The 18,528-nt window shown below is 38.7% G+C and overlaps 1 protein-coding gene across 11 annotated transcripts in view; it reads right to left on the bottom strand.

Moving 5' to 3' along the window:
- GOLGB1 (golgin B1) overlaps positions 1-18,528 on the bottom strand; it is a 90,693-nt gene that overhangs the window by 21,048 nt on the left and 51,117 nt on the right. For all 11 annotated transcript variants that reach the window (XM_009200087.4, XM_009200086.4, XM_009200084.4 and 8 more), the window contains 2 exons: positions 12,818-18,006; positions 9,744-11,658 (listed from right to left, as the gene is read on the bottom strand). In XM_009200087.4, the coding sequence (XP_009198351.2) occupies positions 9,744-11,658; positions 12,818-18,006 (7,104 nt within the window). The remainder of the gene's footprint in view (positions 1-9,743; positions 11,659-12,817; positions 18,007-18,528) is intronic.

Below are 18,528 nucleotides of genomic sequence, written 5' to 3' on the forward strand. Positions count from 1 at the left end.
GGGAAAGGTCGGGTTACCCACAAAGGGAAGCCCATCAGAGTAACAGCAGATCTCTCGGCAGAAACTCTCCAAGCCAGAAGAGCGGGGGCCAATATTCAACACTCTTAAAGAAAAGAATTTTCAACCCAGAATTTCATATCCAGCCAAACTAAGTTTCGTAAGTGAAGGAGAAATAAAATCTTTTACAGACAAGCAAATGCTTAGAGACTTTGTCACCACCAGGCCTGCCCTACAAGAGACCGTGAAGGAAGCACTAAACATGGAAAGGAACAACCAGTAGCAGCCATTGCAAAAACATGCCAAAATGTAAAGACCATCAATGCTAGGAAAAAACTGTATCAATTAACGAGCAAAATAACCAGCTAATATCACAATGACAGGATCAAGTTCACACATGACAATATTAACCTTAAATGTAAATGGACTAAATGGTCCAATTAAAATACACAGACTGGCAAATTGGATAAAGAGTCAAGACCCATCAGTTTGCGGTATTCAGGAGACCCATCTCACATGCAGACACACACACAGGCTCAAAATAAAGGGATGGAGGAAGATCTACCAAGCAAATGGAAAACAAAAAAAAGCAGGGGTTGCAATCCTAGTCTCTGAAAAAACAGACTTTAAACCATCAAAAATCAAAAGAGACAAGGCCATTACATAATGGTAAAGGGATCAATTCAACAGGAAGAGCTAACTATCCTAAATATATATGCACCCAATACAGGAGCACCCAGATTCATAAAGCAAGTCCTTAAAGACTTACAAAGAGACTTACACTCCCATACAATAATAATGGGAGACTTCAACACTCCACTGTCAACATTAGACAGATCAACAACACAGAAAGTTAATAAGAATATCCAGGAATTGAACTCAACTGCAGCAAGTGGACCTAATAGACATCTACAGAACATTCCACCCCAAATCAACAGAATATACATTCTTCTCAGCACCACATCGCACTTATTCCAAAGTTGACCACATAGTTGGAAGTAAAGCACTCCTCAGCAAATGTACAAGAACAGAAATTTTAACAAACTCTCTCTCAGACCACAGTGCAATCAAACTAGAACTCAGGACTAAGAAACTCAATCAAAACCGCTCAACTACATGGAAACTGAACAACCTGCTCCTGAATGACTACTGGGTACATAACGAAATGAAAGCAGAAATAAAGATGCTCTTTGAAGCCAATGAGAACAAAGATACAACATACCAGAATCTCTGGGACACATTTACAGCAGTGTGTAGAGGGAAATTTAGAGCACTAAATGCCCACAAGAGAAAACAGGAAAGATCTAAAACTGACACCCTAACATCACAATTAAAAGAACTAGAGAAGCAAGAGCAAACACATTCAAAAGTTAGCAGAAGGCAAGAAATAACTAATATCAGAGCAAAACTGAATGAGATAGAGACACAAAAAACCCTCCAAAAAATCAATGAATCCAGGAGCTGGTTTTTTGAAAAGATCAACAAAATTGATAGACTGCCAGCAAGACTAATAAAGAAGAAAAGAGAGAAGAATCAAATAGACACAATAAAAAATGATAAAGGGGATATCACCACCAATCCCACAGAAATACAAACTACCATCAGAGAATACTATAAACACCTCTATACAAATAAACTAGAAAACACAGAAGAAATGGATAATTTGCTGGATACTTACACTCTCCCAGGACTAAACCAGGAAGAAGTTGAATCCCTGAATAGACCAATAGCAGGCTCTGAAATTCAGGCAATAATTAATAGCCTACCAACCAAAAAAAGTCCAGGATCAGACGGATTCACAGTCGAATTATACCAGAGGTACAGGAGGAACTGGTACCATTCCTTCTGAAATTATTCCAATCAATAGAAAAAGAGGGAATCCTCCCTAACTCATTTTATGAGGCCAACATCATCCTGATACCAAAGCCTGGCAGAGATACAAGAAAATAGAGAATTTCAGACCAATATCCCTGATGAACATCGAAGCAAAAATCCTCAATAAAATACTGGCAAACCGAATCCAGCAGCACATCAAAAAGCTTATCCACCATGATCAAGTGGGCTTCATTCCTGGGATGCAAGGCTGGTTCAACATATGCAAATCAATAAACGTAATCCAGCATATAAACAGAACCAAAGACAAAAACCACATGATTATCTCAATAGATGCAGAAAAGGCCTTTGACAAAATTCAACAGGCCTTCATGCTAAAACTCTCAATAAATTCGGTATTGATGGAACGTATCTCAAAATAATAAGAGCTATTTATGACAAACCCACAGCCAATATCATACTGAATGGGCAAAAACTGGAAGCATTCCCTTTGAAAACTGGCACAAGACAGGGATGCCTTCTCTCACCACTCCTATTCAACATAGTGTTGGAAGTTCTGGCTAGGGCAATCAGGCAAGAGAAAGAAATCAAGGGTATTCAGTTAGGAAAAGAAGAAGTCAAATTGTCCCTGTTTACAGATGACATGATTGTATATTTCGAAAACCCCATTGTCTCAGCCCAAAATCTCCTTAAGCTGATAAGCAACTTCAGCAAAGTCTCAGGATACAAAATCAATGTGCAAAAATCACAAGCATTCTTATATACCAGTAACAGACAGAGAGCCAAATCAGGAATGAACTTCCATTCACAATTGCTTCAAAGAGAATGAAATGCCTAGGAATCCAACTTACAAGGGATGTAAAGGACCTCTTCAAGGACACCTACAAACCACTGCTTAGTGAAATAAAAGAGGACACAAACAAATGGAAGAACATACCATGCTCGTGGATAGGAAGAATCAATATTGTGAAAATGGCCATACTGCCCAAGGTAATTTAGAGATTCAATGCCATCCCTATCAAGCTACCAATGACTTTCATCACAGAATTGGAAAAAACTGCTTTAAAGTTCATACGGAACCAAACAAGAGCCTGCATTGCCAAGACAATCCTAAGCCAAAAGAACAAAGCTGGAGGCATCATGCTACCTGACTTCAAACTATACTACAAGGCTACAGTAACCAAAACAGCATGGTACTGGTACCAAAACAGAGATATAAACCAATGGAACAGAACAGAGACCTCAGAAATAATACCACACATCTACAGCCATCTGATCTTTGACAAACTTGACAAAAACAAGAAATGGGGAAAGGATTCCCTATTTAATAAATGGTGCTGGGAAAATTGGATAGCCATAAGTAGAAAGCTGAAACTGAATCCTTTCCTTACTCCTTATACGAAAATTAATTCAAGATGGATTAGAGACTTAAATGTTAGACCTAATACCATAAAATCCCTAGAAGAAAACCTAGGTAATACCATTCAGGACATAGGCATGGGCAAGGACTTCATGTCTAAAATACCAAAAGCAATGGCAACAAAAGCCAAAATTGACAAATGGGATCTAATTAAACCAAAGAGCTTCTGCACAGGAAAAGAAACTACCATCAGAGTGAACAGGGAACCTACAGAATGGGAGAAAATTTTTGCAATCTACTCATCTGACAAAGGGCTAATATCCAGAACCTACAAAGAACTCAAACAAATTCACAAGAAAAAAACAAACAACCCCATCAAAAAGTGGGCAAAGGATATGAACAGACATTTCTCAAAAGAAGACATTCATACAGCCAACAGACACATGAAAAAATGCTCATCATCCCTGACCATCAGAGAAATACAAATCAAAACCACAATGAGATACCATCTCACACCAGTTAGAATGGCAATCATTAAAAAGTCAGGAAACAACAGGTGCTGGAGAGGATGTGGAGAAACACAAACACTTTTACACTGTTGGTGGGATTGTAAACTAGTTCAATCATTGTGGAAAACAGTATGGCTATTCCTCAAGGATCTAGAACTAGAAATATCATATGACTCAGCCATCCCATTACTGGGTATATACCCAAAGGATTATAAATCATGCTGCTATAAAGACACATGCACACGTATGTTTATTGCGGCACTATTCACAATAGCAAAGACTTGGAATCAACCCAAATGTCCATCAGTGACAGACTGGATTAAGAAAATGTGGTACATATACACCATGGAATACTATGGAGCCATAAAAAAGGATGAGTTTGTGTCCTTTGTAGGGACATGGATGCAACTGGAAACCATCATTCTCAGCAAACTATCGCAAGAACACCGCATGCTGTCACTCATAGGTGGGAATTGAACAGTGAGATCACTTGGACACGGGAAGGGGAACATCACACACGGGGCCTATTATGGGGAGGAGGGAGTGGGGAGGGATGGCATGGGAGTTATACCTGATGTAAATGAGGAGTTAATGGGTGCTGATGAGTTGATGGGTGCAGCACACCAACATGGCACATGTATACATATGTAACAAACCTGCACGTTGTACACATGTACCCTAGAACTTAAAGTATAATAAAAAAAAAAAAAGAAAAAGTTAAGAAAATCTATCTATGAGACAAAGAAAAAAAATTCCTTAGACATTAAGTATAGAATGGCAAAAATGAAAAAAAATTTGGAATCAAAATACAAAGGTAAGAAAATCTTCCAGAAATACAGCAAAAAAAGAGAGAAAAGGTAAGAAAATTAGAGAAGCATTCGAGAAGGTCCTACATCTAAATAACAAAAATTTCGGAAATAAGACAACAGAGAAAAAGGATAGAAGAAAATGGTAAAAAAATAATTCAATGAAATTTCCAAAAAGCTGCTAGTATGATTTCTTAGATTGAAAGGACTAGTTAGCATGATAAAGAAAAAAAGACCTATACCAAATTATACCATCAAAAAATTCCAGAATAGGGGAGAAAGGGAGGGAAGGTGGGGTGAGGGGAAGGGAAGTGAGAAACAGATGACATACAAAGGATCAGGAATCAGAATAGCTTTAGACTTGTGAACCACATATAACCTAAAAAGCAATAAACCAATGTCTTCACAATTTTGAAGGGAAATTATTTTCAGCCTAGAATTCTATATCCAACAAAACTATCCACCAGGTAAGAGAGATAAAAAGACATTTTCAATAAATTTACCTTCCAAGTATCATTTCTTAGGGAGCTACTGAATGATTTATTCCAAGAAAAAGATGGCACAAAATCAAGAAAACGAATACATAGAATAGATGAAATAGGAGATCTAATATAGGAGAAAGGTGAAGGGAAATATTCTAGGATAGAAAGTGTATCCTAGGAGTACAGGGCCACTGGTTCATGTAGAAGGAAATCAGGTACTCCAGGAGAATTTTCTTCCTGAAGATGAAATTGATGGGAATAAACATCTTGAGAGGAGATGTGGACAAATGGCAGTAAATCTGAGGTTAAATTACATTAAGTGCAAAGAAAACTAAGTAACAACAATAACAAAAACTGTTATTAATCTGGGAAAAACAGACTCAGGAAAATAAAAGTAACATGTCTCTAATGCTCTAGTAGCATTTGTAGTCATAAAAATGCAACTCTGAATTGGTTTAACCAAAATTAAAATTAAAGTATATCAAGAAAATGAGGAAGGTCAGGCGTGGTGGCTCACGCCTGTAATCCCAGCACTTTGGGAGGCCCAGGTGGGCGGATCACAAGGTCAGGAGATCGAGAACATCCTGGCCAACACAGTGAAACCCCGTCCCTACTAAAAACACAAAAAATTAGCTGGGTGTGGTGGTGGGCGCCCGTAGTCCCAGGTACTTGGGAGGCTGAGGCAGGAGAATGGCGTCAACCTGGGAGGCGGAGCTTGCAGTGAGCCGAGATCGTGCCACTGCACTCTAGCCTGGGAGACAGAGTGAGACTCCATCACAAAAAAAAAAAAAAAAAAGAAAAGAAAAGAAAAAGAAAAAAGAAAATGAGGAAGGGGTTCGTATTAAAATGTGCACACGCTGGCTGGGTGCAGTGGCTCACGCCTGTAATCCCAACACTCTGGGAGTCCAAGGCAGGCGGATCATGATGTCAAGAGATTAAGATCATCCTGGCCAACATGGTGAAACCCCGTCTCTACTAAAAATACAAAAATTAGGTGGGCATCGTGGTGCACGCCTGTAGTCCCAGCTCCTTGGGAGGCTGAGGCAGAAGAATCGCTTGAACCCGGGAGGCGGAGGTTGCAGTGAGCTGAGATCGCACCACTGCACTCCAGCCTGGGGACAGAGCAAGACTCTGTTTCAAATAAATAAATAAGTAAAAAGTGCATACACTAATAGGTTTTACTGTGAAAGCAGGGGAAGTAGAGCGCTAAACCCTGTTAGTGTAAAGAAAGTCAATAGTTGATGCAACAAATGAAGAGCCAAAAATGCAATATAAGCATGATATTTAGATACAGAGGAAATACTGAAATAAGCTAAAAGGTTGACAGCAAATTGCCTCAGAAGAAATGGGGTTGATGTAGTACTACTCTTAGCTTTTCCCACCAAACATTGTAGAATTTAGTGACTAATTAAATATTGCCATACAACTTAATTTTTAACCCAAACCCCAAAACGTATTTTTGTTTTGATTTAAGGCAAAAACATATTCCTTTATGCAATCCATTCAATCCATAGTATCTAGACTAGAGGTATCCTAGAATGGATCATCAGAAAGCTGTGTGCCTGGGACTGCATTTTAGCTCCTTGGAGTGGTAGTTTTAGTGAACTGGACATAATTCTTTTGCTATGCACTTACATTAAGGGACAGCTAAATAAAAACCCTAAAAAACACATTATTATATTTACTGTAGAGAAGTAATGGATGTTTCACAACTGCATAGTGTTCTCTTTATGGGAACACAGAAGAAATTTCTTACAGGCCTCAATACTTAAAGACTATTCTTGTCTTGAGTAGGTGATTTTTCTTTCTCCTTTTCTCCTAGACGATGAATACTGCAGTCATGCATGTGGTTTTCATTCCCTCTTTCTGATGGCTAATAGAAACCTCAGAGCAAACTATGGATCCCGCTTTCTAACACAGTATAGGACATAGTCACTTCCCCTTGGGACACTCACCTTACTCCTGGTTTAATCTTTTTCTAGCCTATCCTCTTTTTCTCTTCCATCTCAGTCCCTTTTATTTTATCTTGAAAAACTGTTTATATCTTTATATGCTACCCCAAATCATTTTCAAAATGAGGAGCGCATAGATAAATACAGGCACCCCTAGAGATATGCCATCTGCTTAGTCAATTCTATGCTAAAGATGTACAAACAAGTATAAGACATGACACTTACCAGGAGTTTGCAATCTAATTGGGGAAATAAAAAATAGTGTATAGAAATTAAACACATGCACACACACACACACACACACACAATATGGCAATATGGGACCAATGGTAAGTAAAGTACTAGGGAAGTACAAAGGCAAAAGACAATCAGGCAATCACGAAATATAAGCAGAGGATTTGAGCTCTGGAATGACCTTTAAATAGTGGGAAATAGATACTCAAAAAAGGAAAGCAATTGGGAGAACATTTTGGCTGCAGATGATAATATGGGTAAGTAGGAGGTACCAGGTATGATTATTGCGTACTTAGTAGATCAGTTTGGCGTGAATGAAGGGTATGAGTAGGGAGCAGTAAAAGGGAACGCTGGAAAGGTATGGATAAATTATAGGGTCTTGACCGGGTGCGATGGCTCACGCCTGTAATTCCAGCACTTTGGGAGCTGAGGCAGGTGGATAACCTGAGGTCAGGAGTTCAAGACCAGCCTCGCCAATATGGTGAAAGCCCATCTCTACTAAAAGTACAAAAATTAGCTAGGTGTGGTGGTGCATGTCTGTAGTCCCAGCTACTTTGGAGGCTGAGGCAGGAGAATTGCTTGAACCTGGGAGGCGGAGGTTACAGTGAGCCAAGATTGTACCACTGCACTCCAGTCTGGGTGACAGAGCAAGACTCCATCTCAAAAACAAACAAACAAACAAACAAAACAAAAACAGGGTCTTAAATGCCAGACTAAAGGGGGTTTGAATACTAAGTCTATTCTAGAGATAGTACAACTTTTAAACATTTTTAAGTAGTGCAATAACAAAATAGAGTTTCAGAAAGACTTATTCGGCCATGGTCTGAAAATACTGGAGAGATGATAACCTGGAAGCAACATTATTACAACAGTTTAAGGATAAAGTGTTAGAGCTTATCTTAGGATGTTGAAGATGGAAAAGAAAAATATTTGAGGCACATTGTGAATAAAAGAGTGATACATCTTGAGGGTTAAATAAAATAAAATCACAGTTATGAGCCTTTGAGAACAGAGTAATATGACTGTGAATTACAGAAACATGAAAATAAAAAAGTTGGCTTGGCTGTAACTATCCAGCAAACAAAAATGTGCAAAGTTGAGTGCGTAGTGTTTATAACAGATAAGAATAATAAAGCAATTCACTGAATTAAACATAGTTAGCTAATTCAGAATCTATCCTAACAGCTCCACGAAAAAAGATTTTGACTTGGAAGATAATCAATACCAGCATATCATAAATTACAGCTTTGAGGCACATACCGTCCTGATGAATAGAACCTTTTGCATTTACGTTCTGAAAAGACAGACAAAAGGCCAAGCTCTCAGGGCAAAGTCAACTGAACTCAAATTATTTAAAAAATATAAACAGGTATGCGTATGTTGGAAGTCAAAGCCACAACTGAACAGAAGGGCTTTGTTCAGATTACAGAAGGGCAAAGACTGTCTATAAATATAGGATATTAAGTGAAATAGGAATGAATACAATTACCTACAATGAAAAGGAGAAACTGACTCTACAGTTAGGGGAAATAATCTTTTCACTAGAGCTAATCTTAAAAATTAGAATTTTCAGATTCTGGGTATGGGTCACATTTCAAAATGGAAAACCCAGCCTTTCAAAACTCCATTTATTTCCTATTTGGCCTATTTTCCTACAAATACAAAGCCTTGACAGAGTTAAGAGACTATTATGAAAGTGAAGACAGTAACATTGCAAAGTAGAATCCCCTAACAAGCCAAGAGTGGTGGCTCATGCTTGTACTCCCAGCTATTTGGGAGGCTGAGGCAGGAGGACTGCTTGAGCCCAGGAGTTCAGTAGAATCCCCTGACAACCTGGCTTGGCTCATACAGTTCCAGTTTTTGCCCCTGAATCTTGGGAGACCTGGATTAAACTCCTGGCTCCTACTAAAAGCTGTCAAATGTCAGCATTAGGAAGCCTCTTTAGCTTTTTCTCCCATTGGAAATGTTGGGTATTAAAAGGAAGTGGGTAAATGGTTCAGCCTGCAAATAAAACTTTACAAAAAAGTCATTTAAACTTATTTAAAGAAACTCTTTTTACATTTAACTTTTTTTTTTAATTTTTGACAAATTAGGGCTGAGTTACCCATGAGATGAACTGAGTCCTTCCTGCTCCAAATTCTACCAGATAATCTATTGCTAAATTGTAAGCAAGGCACTAAATGGTAACACTTCCACTGTAAGAAGGCGCTAAATGATCCTTTTGCTTTCTTTCAGTTAAGCTATGACAAATTCTGGAAACATTTACATGTGTCTTTGTGTATATCAAATATATAAAACAGCTTTCCACCTCTTAGTCCTTTTATAACAAATGGAGAGTTTTTGTGCCAAGGAAATTTCTGATTTTTTTTCTAATGGTATTGGCAGGTTTTGCAATTTAAATCATGTTTCTGTGTTTCTCTAAGAACAAACAGAACCTGTGGGATATATACTTCCCCTGAGTGCCCAGATAATATGTATAAGAATGTGTTTATCCTTTTCTGTAAAAATAAATTAAAAGAAAGGTTCAAAAACTCTTAAAACAGATCAGAAAGAAATAACTAGCTACTCACTAGTCTGTCTCTGTCATTTTGGAGTGAAGACATAGCCTTTTTTAAACTCTGTACTTCAGCCAGGCTGGTGGCAGGCTGAGCTGCAGACCTCTGCTTCCCTTCCTCTGACTTTCGAAATTTCTCCAGCTCATTCCACAGGTGATCTCTCTCATTCTGTAGACTGGCCATAGCCTTGGAAAAGGACTGCACTTGGTTATAAGAATCTTCTAGTTGTGAGGACAAGTGAAGCAGTTGCTCATCTTTGGATAGGAGCTGTTGGTTAAGTTTCTCAAGGTAAGATAAGCTGTTCTCCTCAGGCAAGTCCATTGAAAAGGTGGTTTCAGAAAGAAGAGCATGTCTTTCTCTGTTTAAGAGTCCCTGTTGTTCTTTCAACTGTGCCAATTCCTTCAGACTGGCATCATATTTCCTTTTCAGTTCATCAAGTTCCTCATTGGCATGATCTCTACTATTTTGCAAGGAACTCATAGACCTTCCAAAAGACTGAATTTGTGCTGTGAGATCTTTATTTTCTTTGGTGACCATGAGTAACTTCTGTTCCATCTCCACCAGATCTCTTGCTAGTTCTGCTACTCTCTCTTCTGCTGTTTCAGTTTCATTTCTCATTATCCCTGCATCATGATGAAGATGCTTTAATTCTTTCTTCAGTTTATCTTCAATTTCACCTACCTTCTTGGCAGCTTCCTTTTGAACACAAACCAATTCTTCTTCCAGTTCTGTAATTCTCTTTTGAGAGGAGGAAAGCAAAGCACTTAACCTCTGTAGCTCTTCTTCTTTTACTTTTAACTGGGCATGATAGATTCCTAAAGTACCTTCTTCTTGCAAGGCTGTTACTTGTCTCGTTAGCTGGGATACAGACACTTTCAAACTCTCAATCTCTTTAGATAAATCTCGTTTCTCCTCTTGCAGGGCATTAGAGGACCTCTGCAGATCCTCATTTGCTTCCTCAGATTCCTTCAGCTTTTCTTCTAATTTAGCATATTTATTTTTCAGCTCCTTATTTTGCTGAAGTTGAGCTTCAAGAAGTTGCTTTTGTTGGCTGTCCTTTATTGATATCACTTGGTTCAGGTCTTCTCTATATTGGATCAGTTCTGCATCTAGCTTGGCATTCTCAGAATTGAGATCATCCATATGACTTCTCAAGCCTCGTATTTCTTCTTTAAGCTTATTATTCTCAGCAGCAGCCTCTTGGATGAGTTGGTCTTTTTCCAAGATTACAGAGAGATGTCGCTCTTCCAGCTGCTGATAGTCACCCACTATGCGGTCTCGATCATTTTGGAGAGAAGACATGGATTTAACAAAGGAATCCAACTGTGCCTTTTGCTGAATGTTTTCCTTTTTGATGGCATTCAGTGTTTCCATGAGCTGATTGGTTTTTTCAACAGCCTTCTTGTTCTCCTCTTCTAAAACAATATTCTCCTCTTCCTCCTGGGACAGCAGGTTTTCCAGCTCTTTAATTTCTTTATCATGTTGCTGACGCAGTTCAGCAATAGCTACTTGGATTGCCTCTTCCTTGCCAGAAAGCAGGCTTATCATCTTTTGCTCTTTCATATTTATTTCTTCATGCAGCCTACTGGTCAGTTCTCTGGAGGCCTGAAGATCAGTCTCCAGTTGTTCATAACTGAACTTAGAATTTTGAATATCAGCCTCTTGCTGCCTTATGATCCCTTCCAAATTTTCTTTTTGTTCCTTACATTTTTCTAAAGAGTTACTTAAATCAGTCAGCTGGTCTTTGAGAATGTTAAGTTCTGATTCCAACTTAGCTAATTCATTCTGAGAATTGTGGTATAGGTGGCGTGTCTCTTCTAGCTGGGACAAAAGTTCCTTGTTTTCCCCCTGTAGAGTATCACAGACCTTCTGTTGAAGCTGGACCTCTGTCTGGGCCTTGGACTCCCAAATCTGCTTGTCATGTTCAAGCCTGAAAGAGAGAGAAGGTCATTAGTTACAGATTTCAAGAAAAAAACTATGTTTCCCAAAGAACAAATACTGTAACATGTACTCAATAGATTTACAAATGAATTAACATTCATAACAGGTGTTAAATGTTTTACTGAAGACGTATTAATTCTCTGTACTTACATATTTATCTACTGAGTGCTATATATTAAAGGTATATCACACCTAAGGGTTCATATATTTAAGTCATAAACTCCAAAATATGTCATTTAGTGACATGGTTTTCGACATCCTGAAAAGTAACATTTTCTCCTACTTTATTCTGCTTTGCTCCAGACAAGCTAATGTCTGGCTTCTCTAAGGGATAATCTTGATATGAAAGGCAGTGAGGAAATCTATTTTAGAACAAAAGGGTCCTATTAGAAGCAAAGAATACAAAGGATGAGAGACATTGTTAGTTCTAGAGCTTAAAAAGTGATATAAAATTGAAATTTGAGAAAAAATAACTCTACAAGGCATATGCAGTATCAATTAATGTGGACTACAGGAAGGAGAAAAGATGAGACTATCTAGGACACCAAGGCAATTAATTTGAGAGTACTCTGGTAAAAATCCAGGCAAGAGTAGTTGAAATGGAAATGAAAAGAAATACAGAGGCCAGGTGTAGTGGTTCATGCCAGTAATCCTAGCACTTAGGGAGGCCGAGGCGGGTGGATCACTTGAGGTCAGGAGTTCGAGACCAGCCTGGCCAACATGGTGAAACCCTGTCTCTACTAAAAATACAAAAAATTAGCTGGACGTGGTGGTAGGCTCCTGTAATCCCAGCTACTCAGAAGGCTGAGGCAGGAGAATTGCTTGAACCCAGGAAGTAGAGGTTGCAGTGAGCCAAAAGCACGCCATTGCACTCCAGCCTGGGTGATAAGAGCAAGACTCCATCTTAAACAAAACAGAAATAAAGAAATCTCTCAATAGAAAGATGGGAAGAGATGTGAACTTTTCATGTTCATGCAGTTGTAGCAGGATTGTTCTTTGCCAAAAAAGAGTAGATGTGAGAGGGAATATATCTCCCATGGGAATTTATGCCAAAATTAGTCCCATTGTCTAAAAGGACACAAATAGTTTAGAGACTTTCTTTGCTTCCAGTTACGTCTGGAGGAGGAAAAAATTCACTACTCATTTACCTGGAAATGTTAATCTTTAATTCCTCCATATGGATGGACATCTGTCTAAGCTGATCCTTTAGAACACTGCAATTCTCTTCTTTGAGTCTAATTTCTTCTTCTTTGGTTTGAATCGCATCACTAAACTTCCTCTCCCATTTCTTAGCTTCGTCTATTACCCTGTCGCGATCATCCTGGAGGGAAGACATGCTCTTAGTAAAGGCTGCAAGCTGGGCCACAGTACTGTCCAAGTTTTCCTGAACTTGCTGAATTTCCTTGTCTTTCTTGTTCAAAGTAACCTGAATCTCTCCAATTGTCTCTTCCAAGTGGACTTTTTCTCTGCGCAAAGCATCCAGCTTCTCTTGCATATTCTTCTTCTCTTTCAGGTGCTTCTCTTCTGCCTGTTCCAGTCTTCGCTCAAGATCTTCATCCTTTTGTTTCATTTGGCTTTTAACTGATTCTTTATTTGACTGGAGTTCCTTTTTCAACTTGAGATTGTCTGCTAGGACCCTTGCTGCTTCACTTTGTGTGTCATCTAGCAGGACTTTGAAGCTAGCTAATTCTGCTTGTGCCTTTTTGCGGTGTTCAACTGCTTGAGCCAGATTTTCTTTGGTTATTTCCAAATCTTTTTGAGACTCAGTTTGAACAAATTCTAGAGCTTTAACAGTTCTCTCCAGAGCACTAATTTTCTCTTGATACCTGATGCAGTCCTTCTGTAGCTGCTTTACTTCTTGTTGTTTTTCTTTTAACAGTTCCTGAAGTTCCTTTGCATGGCTTTTATTTCCAGGTTCTTTCTGAGCACCTTGTATTTTCTCCAAATATTCCTTTCGTATTTCTGATTCCACCTTAGTTTTTTCCTTGACTAACTGCTGCTTTTCTTCTTCCAATTCACTCACACACTTTTTAAGGTTCTTCATTTCAGATTCCAATAGCTCATTTTTTATTTGGGCATCTGTAACATCCTGACAATAATTCCCAATGCTTCCATTAAGTTCTGCTAATTGATTCATAAGCCTCTCTTCCAAATCATCTTTCTCTTCTTCTGCTGTCTCCTTTAGTTTGGTAACTCTGGAGAGTTCTTCTTGGATTTGCTGATTTAACAGGTTCATTTTGCTTACTTCTTCCTGAAGCAGTTTTAGTTCACCATCCTTTGTTGATATCTGACTCAGTAAGGCATTTCTCTCATTTTCTAGAGTCTGGCTAAATTCCTTGTTTTTCTGCTTCTCCTCCTCTAATCCAGCAATTCTTTCTTTGAGCTGATCAATCTGCTGTAGGTAGTTATTAATTTCATCATGTGAGCTGACATCCTCACTTACAGCAGGGTTGGCACTGTTCTCTGAAGGAACCGATTCTGAACATGCAGGCCTTGTGCTCATACTCAGAGAGTCTTGATCTTCAGTCTCACCTGGTATAGACTGTGTGGCCTCTTCCGTGACATTCATTTGGTTATCGTGTTTCTCAGTGGCCTCTAGGTTAGCTTGTTTAGATACATTACTTTCTAACTGATGCTTTAAATCTTGAACCTCTTCACTTAGAGAGTCTTTCTCCAACATTAAAGACTGAAACTTCTTAGAAAGGGTTTCATACTCCATTTTGACCCTTTCAAGTTCTTCTTTCATGCTGGCATTGGAAGAAAGAAGTGTTTCCATACACTCTTTAGCTGTACCTCCTGCAGGGTGCACCTCTGCCCTAAGCCGGTCATTCTCTTCTTCCAGCTCTAGGATTTTCTGCTGTTTAGATTTAGCAAACTTTCTCATCTTTTCTTTCATTTCCTCCATTTCTTTCTCAGCTTCCTGCAACTGCTTTTCTGTCTCCTTCTTGTTTGCCTCTGTGCTTCTTAACTTGCCATACAGTTCTTGTTTCTCTTGCCTCACAGCTTCCACCACGTGCTGAATCCTTTCTGCTTCATTACTAACATTCTCATAGGACTGCAGAAGAATTTCATACTCTTTTTGTAGTTCCTTGTGTTTCTCTTGCCACTCACTACTTTCTGCAATCTTAGAAGACTTCAAAGATTCAATTTCCTTCACTAACTTTTCCTTGTCTTCAGTAAGACCCTCTAGAGCTAGTTTTAGACTTTCACAGGAGCCACTGAGACTTTGATTTTCCAATAAAGACCTGTCCATTTCTGTAATGAGTTTGTCTCTTTCTTCTTGAAGAAGAGCTAACCTTCCTAAGACTTTATCTTTTTCTTTATTTTGAGCAGAAACATGGCTTTCCACATCTGCCAGAGACTTGGTGAGATGTTCAATGGTATCTCTGGCCAAAGACAATTCCTCTTGGAGACTTTTGTTTTCTTTTAGTGCTTCTTTTCGGGAAATAAGGGCAGCTTGCAGTTTCCTTTGTATTTGTTGCTTTGCTCTACTTTCTTCTTCAATCTCTTCTGGTTTTTGCTTCATTTCACAAAGTTCCACCTGTAGCTGCTTTATCCTCTCATCATGCTCTTTGGCTTGCATTTCTAGCTGTGTATGTAGAGCCTTAATTAAATCTTCTTGTTCTATTATCTCTGTCTGTATTTTAGTGAGAGCTGCTTCTTTCTCACGAAGTTGTCCAGAAAGGTAGCTAACGTCTTCTTCCTTTTTGCTTATGAGTTTTTGTAGTTCATCTAGCTCAGGTTGCAATTCTCTTAGATGTTCTAGACCAGCAATTTGTAGTTGGCTGCTTTCCAATTTCTGCTGCAGGCTTTCTGCACGAACTTCAGCTTCATGGGATGCTGTCTTTAGACTCTCAATTTCTAAACCCTGTTTATTTATCTGGTCTTGTAACTGAAATACCTCTTCTGATTTTTTAGTAAGTTCACTTGTTGTAGAACTAATTTTCAATTCTAACTCTTCTTTCTCAGTCTCTATTTCCTTCAGCTGGGCCTTAATCTGGGCAACAGAAGTTCCGCCCTGCAGAGCACTCGCATCTTCAGAATGAGAAGGCCAGTCTGGGCACAAGTTGGACTCTAAAACAGGTTGAGTGTGATGCTGTTCTGTGGCTTTGAATAAAGGTTCTTCTAAACCTGGAGTGGGAGAGCACCATTCCTGCTGGTCAGGGCTTGGGAGTTTTCCGTCTATGGATTCCCTTACTTGAATCTGGAGTTGCCTTAGCTGGTCTCCAATATTCTCATTTTCCTTGCTTTGCTCATCAAACTGTTCTTGCAAGCGATTGTAGTCATCTTTCTGTTGCTTTAGCTCCTCCCTAAGATGTCTTTCTTTTTCCTGTGCCTTTTTAAGAATTGCCTTGCGGGAAGTTAAGGCTTCCTGTAGCTTCTTTTGAAGTTGCTCCTTTTCTTTTTCAAGGGCCAGTATCTTTTCTTCTAGTTCTGGTTTCCAGTGTTGACCACTATCTGTACCAGGTGGACTTATCACCACTGTTTCCTTTACAAGTGCTACGGAGTCCCCATCACTTGCATCCGTGTTACTTGTGGTTAACTTCTGGATAATTACTTGGTTTTCACTGATTTCTGCTTGGAGCAAATCTATTTGGTTTGTTTTATCTTGCAAGGTCTGATTCATCTGTTTGACCAGAGCCTGTAATTGTTCTTCAGCTGCCATCTTTTCTTCCAAATCCTTCCTTATATGCTCTAGTTCCACTTCTTTCTCAGATATTGTCTGTTTTAAAGAAATTTCTATTTCTTGGCACTTAGAAGTCACACATTTTTCTGAGTATTCTTTGTTTTCTTTATCTTCTTCCACTTCTCCCCTCTCACTCTCACTGAGTGGGATCTCTTTCTTAGAGTGATCTTTCAAGTTGGCTAATTCCTCTTCCAGTCTACTGACTCTTTGAAGAAGCTCCTTTCTGTTAATAAGAGCTGCCTGGAGCTTTCTCTTTCTCTGCTCATTTTCTTTCTTCAGAAGGTCAAATTCATGCTGGAGTTCTTCCTTACTTATCAGTCCTGCTGGGCTCACCTCATCATAATTTTGTTTAAGGCCAGAAACAACTTCATTATCTTCTTCTACTTGCTCTTTTTTTGCTTCCTCAGCTCTGGATAATAAATTTAGCTGTTCTTTAAGAGTCTTAATTTCAACCCCAAGAGAAAACTTCTCTTCATTAAGCTGAACCATTTTCTCAGTCATACTAAAGCTGATTTCTGTCACTTGTTGATCCTTCTCCTCGATGGTTTGTTGGAGGGTTTCCACATCTCTCTTTTTCTCCAGTAACAGCTGATCCATTTTTGCTATTTCAAGTTCCTTCTGTGAAAGAGCCTGGGACAGTTCTTCGACCTTACTTGAGATATGCCTCACACGTTCTGCCCCCTCAAGCACTTCACTTTCCTTATTTTGCAGCTGGCTTTGCAGGCTTCTTATCAGGGTACTCTGCTCAGAAAACTGAAGCTGCACATCATCCAGTTCATTCTGTAAAACTTCAATTTTCACATCTTTAGATTTGGCTTCTATGCTGAGACTATGGATCTGTTCAGTGAGCAGGTTGTGATGAGCAGTTTGGCTTTCATAGTCAAATCTTCTTTGCCTTTCTGCTTCTGCAAGGTTCATTTCCAGTTGCTTTACCTGAGCCCTCAATTCTGTTACTACACTAAGTTCCTTCACCTGAGCCAGAAGCTGGTCTCTTTCTTCAGACAAAGCAGTGAATGCACTGCTGTTGTTGTCAGCATTTTTCTTAAACTCCTCAATCAACTGGTTTAGGTTGCTAATTTCCTTAGCTTTCTCATCTAAATTTTTCTCATAGATTTCTTGTGCTTTATGAAAGTTTAGCTCAAGCTCCAAAATTTGACTTTTTAACCTTTCCAACTCATCCTGATGACACTGACCAATATCTGGTACAGCAGAAAGGGATTTATCACAATCCTGCTTTGTTGATTTCAATTCTACTCCAGCATCATTTAAAGATATTTCCTCAGATGTTCTATTTTGATGTTCAGTGCTCGCCTGTTCTTTCTCAACTGCTGGAAGACTGCTCTCTTCATTTGGCATTAAGGGAAAATTTTGCCCTGTATCTTCAAGAAATACTTCCATTTTAATTGGAGCTATTCCCTCACCCTCCATCTGTTTCATTTCTTTCTGGTCAAGGACCTCATGATCCCCTTCCTCAGCCCTTTTCCCCTGGAGCTGTAATTTAAGAAATGCAATTTCCTCTTGAGCTTCTTTCATTTCCAACAATAAAACTGATAATTCTTTATGTTTCTGAGAAAATGTGTTTTCTAGAACATCTTGTCCACTTTCCTCAGTAGAAGAGCTCCTCTTGTTGGCATTATCAACAATGCTGATCTATTTTTAGAAAAAGAAAAAAAAAAAGCTTTAATCAAATGTTTTACAACATTAAAAAAAAATAGCCCAATTAAAAACTTGTATTTCATCTTCTACAACTTCAGACTTTTTGGTCAAAACCTTCTTTGTACCATAACACTGCTAAATCCTTTTCAAATCAGTTTGTCTTTCCCAACCGGACCTCCAAGGACACTCTGCCAATCCTGCACTGAAGTCAAGCCCTATTCATAAGACCTAAGGAAACCTGGAATTCATTTTCTGGAGATTCCTTACATGAGAAGCTTTTTTTTTCTTCAGAATAAAACTCCTATTAAAAAAAAAAAAAAAAAAGTAAGCAGATCCTTTTGTTAGGAAGCCACATTATTCCTCAAGGGCATGTATGATTCTATCACTGACTTACTGATTAGAAGAACATAGCTAACTAAACACAACACAGCTAACAATAATCTTAAATCAACAGAATGATACTAAGCAACCATACACTTATAGTAATTTTCAGATTATAAAAAGGATCATTCTCTA

This window comes from Papio anubis, chromosome 2 (assembly GCF_008728515.1).
Source record: "Papio anubis isolate 15944 chromosome 2, Panubis1.0, whole genome shotgun sequence".
In the NCBI taxonomy this organism is placed as follows: domain Eukaryota; kingdom Metazoa; phylum Chordata; class Mammalia; order Primates; family Cercopithecidae; genus Papio; species Papio anubis.